We start from the raw sequence: 5,731 nt of genomic DNA on the forward strand, positions 1-5,731 counted from the left end.
TTATTGCTACTCCATTGTGTGTGTGTGTTCTTGGAGACTCTCTCTGTGTGTGCACCTGGGCTTGCACTGTGATAATAATGATGAACTGCTTTTTGGAGTGTGAAAAGGAAATAATAATAACAGATGAATTTATATTTATAATTGCGTATATACACACATATAGACTTACACCCATAGTTGGTGTATTTCGGTGTTTACTGGGTAAATTGGGCTAATGGTTAATATCTTTGTTTGTTTGCTTATTGTTTTGCTGGAGAATTGAGTTTTTTTTGGATATTTGTGAGTGTGGGCGTTTTTTTTTTGTTTTTACTCTTACTGAGGTTATTGCGCTGTATTGCATTCTTTAACTTGACTGGTGGGTTTTACTTTCACGATGTGAGTTTCCATAGTGGTAATGTATTTGTGTGTCCTAACATGTTCGATACTTCATTTATTTTCTTATTTTTGCTTTTTTATTGTCTTTCTTTCTAGATAAGTGTTTTTACGTGAAACAAACCCTTGTCTCTCTCATGATGATGATGAACCGTGTGATGTGTGTGTTGGCTGTTGTGCTGTGCTGTGCCTGCGGGAATACCATGACGGCTGCTGCTGCTTTACAGCCAAAAGCGGTGATGGCGAATACTGGACTTCCTGATGAATTGAAGAATATCGTGGGTAGTGAGTATCCTTCTGCTGGTGAGTTTCCTTATGTTGAAAAGAGTACAGGAATTAATGATTACTTTAAAAAAAAAATAAGGAGGCAAAACATGACAAGTCTAAAGATGCGAGACAGGAGGATCCGTCATTATCTTCAACAAGGGCGGGGGCACAGAATCATGTTGTATCTTCTGGTGGTGATACTTCTCATATTAAACAGGGTGAAACTGAAACGGAAGTAGTAGCTGATAGTAATGCCCATACACCCTCCCCACTGGAAAAGAAATCACAAGAGCCCTCAGGTCCGGAGAATACCGTACCCGATACAGAGAGTCCGGGTGACCCCACAATGTCCCAAAAGGCTGAAATAACTAAACAAGATGGCGCAGAAGGTGAACATGAAGTGAGAGTGTCGTCATCTGGTACTTCAGTCTCACTAAAAACAGAGGAAAGTGGACCATCAGCAGAGGCAACATCGTCAACAACTTTAGGCACACACTCTTCTGAAGTTGTTGATTCCCAACATATCACATCGCAAACACCTTCTGAAAACGCCACAGAGAACAGTAATACCAATGATGGTAATCCTTCACAGAATCATTCTCCAACAGAGACGAGTACACTTACCACCCCTAATCCCACAAGGCAATCTGCTGCAGCTCCAGGTACGTCTGGCACTGGAGGTTCAGAAGAGAATGGAAATGCTGATTCAATGGCCACCACCAAAACCAACAGTGAAGCACCAATAACTCCATCTCCTCAAGCCAACGCTGAGATCAGCCGCACTCCTACAGAAGCGCCAACTACAAACATTACCATTCCATCTCTTGTACCCAACGCAGAAATTAACACCATCGTTCCAACTCTACAGAAGAAGACTAATGCTGACAGCAGTGTCAGTTCTGTGTGGATGCGCACTGCAGCACCGCTGTTGATTGTGGTTGTGTTGTTCTCCGTTGTGGTGTACTGAACGGTGGGACTCGTCTGAGGGTAAATAATAATAATGGTTAAACTAACATAATCATAATTGCGTACATCCCCCATGGGGTGAATAAACTAATAATCTGTTTACCAGCTTTCTCTTTTAATTCGAATATATTTTCTTTTACTTTTGTGTGTGTGTGTTCTTTTTCTATTAATTCCATTATTTGCTTTTCCTGTTGTGTGTGTAGAAAACTGGGCTGCTCTGCTCACTGACGGTATACATCTCTTGCTAGTACACACAGATGTGTGTGTGCAGTAATTTAATGTATAAACTAGAGCCATGGAGTATTCTGTGTGTTCTTGGAGACTCTCTCTCTGTGTGTGCACCTGGGCTTGCACTGTGATGATGATGAACTGTTTTTTGTGCAGTGGGAAAAGAGAAATAATAATAACAGATGAATTTATATTTATAATTGCATATATATACACATATAGACTTATACCCATAGTTGGTGTGAATTTCTGTGTTTACTGGGTATGTTGGGCTAATGGTTAATATCTTTTTGTTTGCTTATGGTTTGTTCGGACATTCTATGCTGTACTGCGGGAGTCTGTGATGATATGTATGTCCTTTTTGTTTCTACCTTTACTGATTTAATTAACTGTATTGTTTTGTTTTTGATTTTTTTTTCTACACTGCTGAGCTTCCTTTGTGCTTCTCTACTTGTATATACGTCTGGTTTTTTGGTATTATGAGCATTTTTTTAATCTCTCATTTTTTTTTCTATGTAGTAGAGTGTTTTTAAGCGAAACCCAACAACCACTATTATGGCTATGAAGATGATGGGCCACGTGCTGTGGCTACTGCCTTTCATGCTGTACTGCGTATGTGTATGCGTAGTGGCTAATCTAGATAAAGGTGGTACTGGTATTCCTGGTGCCCCTGGATTTGGTGGAGTGCCTGGTGTTCTTCATCCTAATCCTTCACATCTACAACTTGGTGTTGTGGGTGCTTGGCCTGGTGTTGGTATGCCTCATAATAATGTAGGGCTCCAACCCGCTATTCCTGGTTATAATAGTAAGCCTGGAATTCCTCCTGTTGTTAAAATGCCTCCTGTTAAGTCTCCTCCTGTTGTTGGTGTTCCTCTTGGTCCACAGCAGGCGTCTCACTCTGCCTCTGCTGGTCCTCAGGGTCTTTGTGGTACTCCTGGTGTGCCTGGTTCTTGTCCTGTTGTTGGTGTTCCTGGTAGTCATGCTCACCCACATACTCATCCTTCTCCAATACCTCCTCCACCTAATCATGGTGCTGCTCGTAGACCTGCTGCCCCTGATCCACATGGTCTTGCTGGTTCTCATGGTTCTCATGGTATGACTCTTTCAACTCACCTTGATGGTGGTGCTGTTAGTCTGCCAGGAGTTGGTGTTGGTCCTGCATCCAATAAGGAAGAGAAACCTTCTATCATAGCGAAGAGTAATCCCAATCAAGTTAATGAGAGTGAGAAGGATAATAAAAAGACACCAAGGGAGTCAAAAGGAGAATTGAATGACTGATTACAAAGTCATAACCATGGGAATGCGGGTCAACAAGAACAGATAAAGGAAACCACACACGGTCCTCAACAAGAGAATCACAATACAGAACCAAATGTCACAGGTACAACAAGTACAGAATCCCATGTTACTGCTGACTCAAAACCACATCCTACTACAGATGCATCATCTAGTGAAATAATTCAATCTGGTCTATCTATTGATGATTCAAACACACTAAATAACACGATCACGGAGCCCATGAGTACCACTGATAATATGACAACTACAGAGAATGAATCAACAAATCACGTCGCTACTATTGGTGCATCAGCAGAAGGGGACACCACAGCGAACACGGACTCTGTTACCCTCAATATAACCAGTAACGAGGAATCAATCTCAACTACCACCACCACCACCAATACAATTCCTCCTCTCCCTGGAATCAGCAATAACACCATAATGCCAAATGTAAAGGGTGATGCAGACAGCAGCAGCAGTATCAGCAGTTCTGTGTGGGTGCGTGTACCACTACTGATTGTGGTTACACTGGCCTGTATTCTTGTGTGCTGATTGATTGTGTGGTGGTGTGACTCAGGTCATCGTTTGTTTTCCTTTTCTTTTTTTTTGCATGCAATCCCTACAGTCTAACTAATCTTCCACCTATTGAGATTATATTCTTCTTTTTTGTTTCTTAATGTTAATGTGTGTTTTGTGTGTTTTTACTCTCTTTGTGTTTATCCTATAATAATTATTATTGCCACTCCATTGTGTGTGTGTGTGTGTTCTTGGAGACTCTCTCTGTGTGTGCCAGGGCTTTGCACTGTGATGATGATGATGATGAACTGTTTTTTTGCAGTGGGAAGAAAAATGAAATAATAATAACATATGAATTTATATTTATAATTGCGTATATACACATATAGACTTACACCCATAGTTGGTGTATTTCTGTGTTTACTGGATTAATTGGGCTTAATGGTTAATATCTGTTTGTTTGTTTGCTTGTGTGTTTTGCCTTGTACTGATTCGGTTTCTGCAGAAACAAAGAGTAATTTATACATATTTATTCTTAGTTGCTTATGTGCAAATGCACAGTACGGGCTCTTTGCTATGGTTGTGCAGTTGGTGGCTTTGTTGGCTTTGCTCTTAATTTGTTTATAATTTTTTTCGCTTGGGTTTTTGTGTGTGTGAGGTGCATGATTATTCGTTTTTTTATACTTTGTGTTGGTGTTCTTCTTTTGTGTGACCGTTGCTTGTTTGTCGCCTGTTTTTTCCGTGTTTTTGCTTCTCTTGTATTTTATTGTTTTGATCTTTAACAGTTTATATACCTAAGCAAACAAACGAGGATTAAATTTTTTCGTGATGAGGGTGCTGCGACGTTTGTTGTGTTTTTTTGCTTTCTTGCTGAGTGTTGCCGCTCTCTGCACGTCCGCTAGCGAGGCTGCTGCAGCTGCTGCAGTTGGTCCTAAAGGTGATCCTGAATCTCCTTGCCCTTCTGGTTCTGGGTCTAAGTGCCCTCCTACTGCACCTGGTGTTCATCCCACTGCACCTGGTGTTCAACCTCCTGGACTACTTACTGCTGCTGTTTCTTCTCATTCTCCAGATGCTGTTGGTAAAGGTTGTACTCAAGAAAATGCTGATCCTACGTGCTCTACCACCGGTAGTGAACCTGAAGCTGCTCGTACTGATGATTGTGTGCCATCTGACAAGAAGAGGTGCCCTAACAATGATGGTGACACTCAAGATAATTGCCGTGATGATTCTGGTGGTGCCTGTACACAAACAGAAATAATACCTGTTCCTGAAGGGCCTGGTAAGGGTCCTGGTAAAATTGGGGATGAAAATCCTCAAGACCTCAACAGTGAAAATAGTTTACCTGATGCTGATGGTCATAGTGATAGTGGTCCCAGTAAAAATAGAGAAACCGGTTCTTCTGCGGGTACTGGTGGTGTTGCTGATGGTCGTACATCCACTTCTGAAGTTGCTACTCCCCCTACTGCACCTGCACCTGCTCCTTCTACTGCAGGGAACACTACTGTTGCTTCTACTGCAGGGAACAGTGATGCTCCTTCAGATAATCCTCAACATGCAAACAATGAAGCAAGTGAAGGTGCACCATCACCAACTACACCTTCTTCCAGCAGTTCAGCCACAGCAAGTGATGGTGGTTCTAATCCTACATCAACTGAGAATGATAATACATCTTCAACGAGTGAGTCAACAACCAATACTGCCAATACAACCAATAATGAGGAATCAACTACTACCACCACAACAACAACAACACTTCCTCCTGAACTCACAAACAACAAGAAGGGTGATGCAGACAGCAGCAGCAGTATCAGCAGTTCTGTGTGGATACGTGTGCCACTACTGATTGTTATTACACTGGCCTGTATTCTTGTGTGCTGATTGTAGTGCTGATTGTGGTGGTGTGACTCAGGTAATCCTTTGTTCTCTTTTTCTTCTTTTTTGCATACATCCACACTACAGTCTAACTAATCTTTTACCTGTTGGGATTATCTTTTTTGCTCTCTCTGTGTTTATCCTATAATTATTATTATTGCTACTCCATTGTGTGTGTTTGTGCTCTTGGAGACTCTCTGTGTGTGTGCACCTGGGCTTGCACTGTGAT

General features: G+C 41.6%; 5 protein-coding genes across 5 annotated transcripts; all 5 read left to right on the plus strand.

Moving 5' to 3' along the window:
- Positions 1 to 509: 509 nt before the first annotated feature.
- Positions 510 to 878, plus strand: TM35_000511180 (uncharacterized protein; the record flags this gene model as incomplete). Its single annotated transcript, XM_029030613.1, has 1 exon — positions 510 to 878. One exon carries the CDS (start codon positions 510 to 512, stop codon positions 876 to 878), a length of 369 nt encoding a protein of 122 aa, XP_028878083.1.
- Positions 879 to 985: 107 nt separating this feature from the next.
- TM35_000511190 (uncharacterized protein) lies at positions 986 to 1,606 on the plus strand (the record flags this gene model as incomplete). Its single annotated transcript, XM_029030614.1, has 1 exon — positions 986 to 1,606. The coding sequence occupies one exon, from the start codon at positions 986 to 988 to the stop codon at positions 1,604 to 1,606; it is 621 nt and encodes a 206-aa protein (XP_028878084.1).
- Positions 1,607 to 2,388: 782 nt separating this feature from the next.
- Positions 2,389 to 3,111, plus strand: TM35_000511200 (uncharacterized protein; the record flags this gene model as incomplete). Its single annotated transcript, XM_029030615.1, has 1 exon — positions 2,389 to 3,111. The coding sequence occupies one exon, from the start codon at positions 2,389 to 2,391 to the stop codon at positions 3,109 to 3,111; it is 723 nt and encodes a 240-aa protein (XP_028878085.1).
- A 240-nt stretch (positions 3,112 to 3,351) lies between these two features.
- On the plus strand, positions 3,352 to 3,666 carry TM35_000511210 (uncharacterized protein; the record flags this gene model as incomplete). Its single annotated transcript, XM_029030616.1, has 1 exon — positions 3,352 to 3,666. One exon carries the CDS (start codon positions 3,352 to 3,354, stop codon positions 3,664 to 3,666), a length of 315 nt encoding a protein of 104 aa, XP_028878086.1.
- A 792-nt stretch (positions 3,667 to 4,458) lies between these two features.
- On the plus strand, positions 4,459 to 5,508 carry TM35_000511220 (uncharacterized protein; the record flags this gene model as incomplete). Its single annotated transcript, XM_029030617.1, has 1 exon — positions 4,459 to 5,508. The coding sequence occupies one exon, from the start codon at positions 4,459 to 4,461 to the stop codon at positions 5,506 to 5,508; it is 1,050 nt and encodes a 349-aa protein (XP_028878087.1).
- Positions 5,509 to 5,731: the final 223 nt, after the last annotated feature.

The sequence above is a fragment of the Trypanosoma theileri genome, assembly GCF_002087225.1.
Source record: "Trypanosoma theileri isolate Edinburgh chromosome Unknown TM35_Tth_51_V1, whole genome shotgun sequence".
NCBI classification, from domain to species: domain Eukaryota; phylum Euglenozoa; class Kinetoplastea; order Trypanosomatida; family Trypanosomatidae; genus Trypanosoma; species Trypanosoma theileri.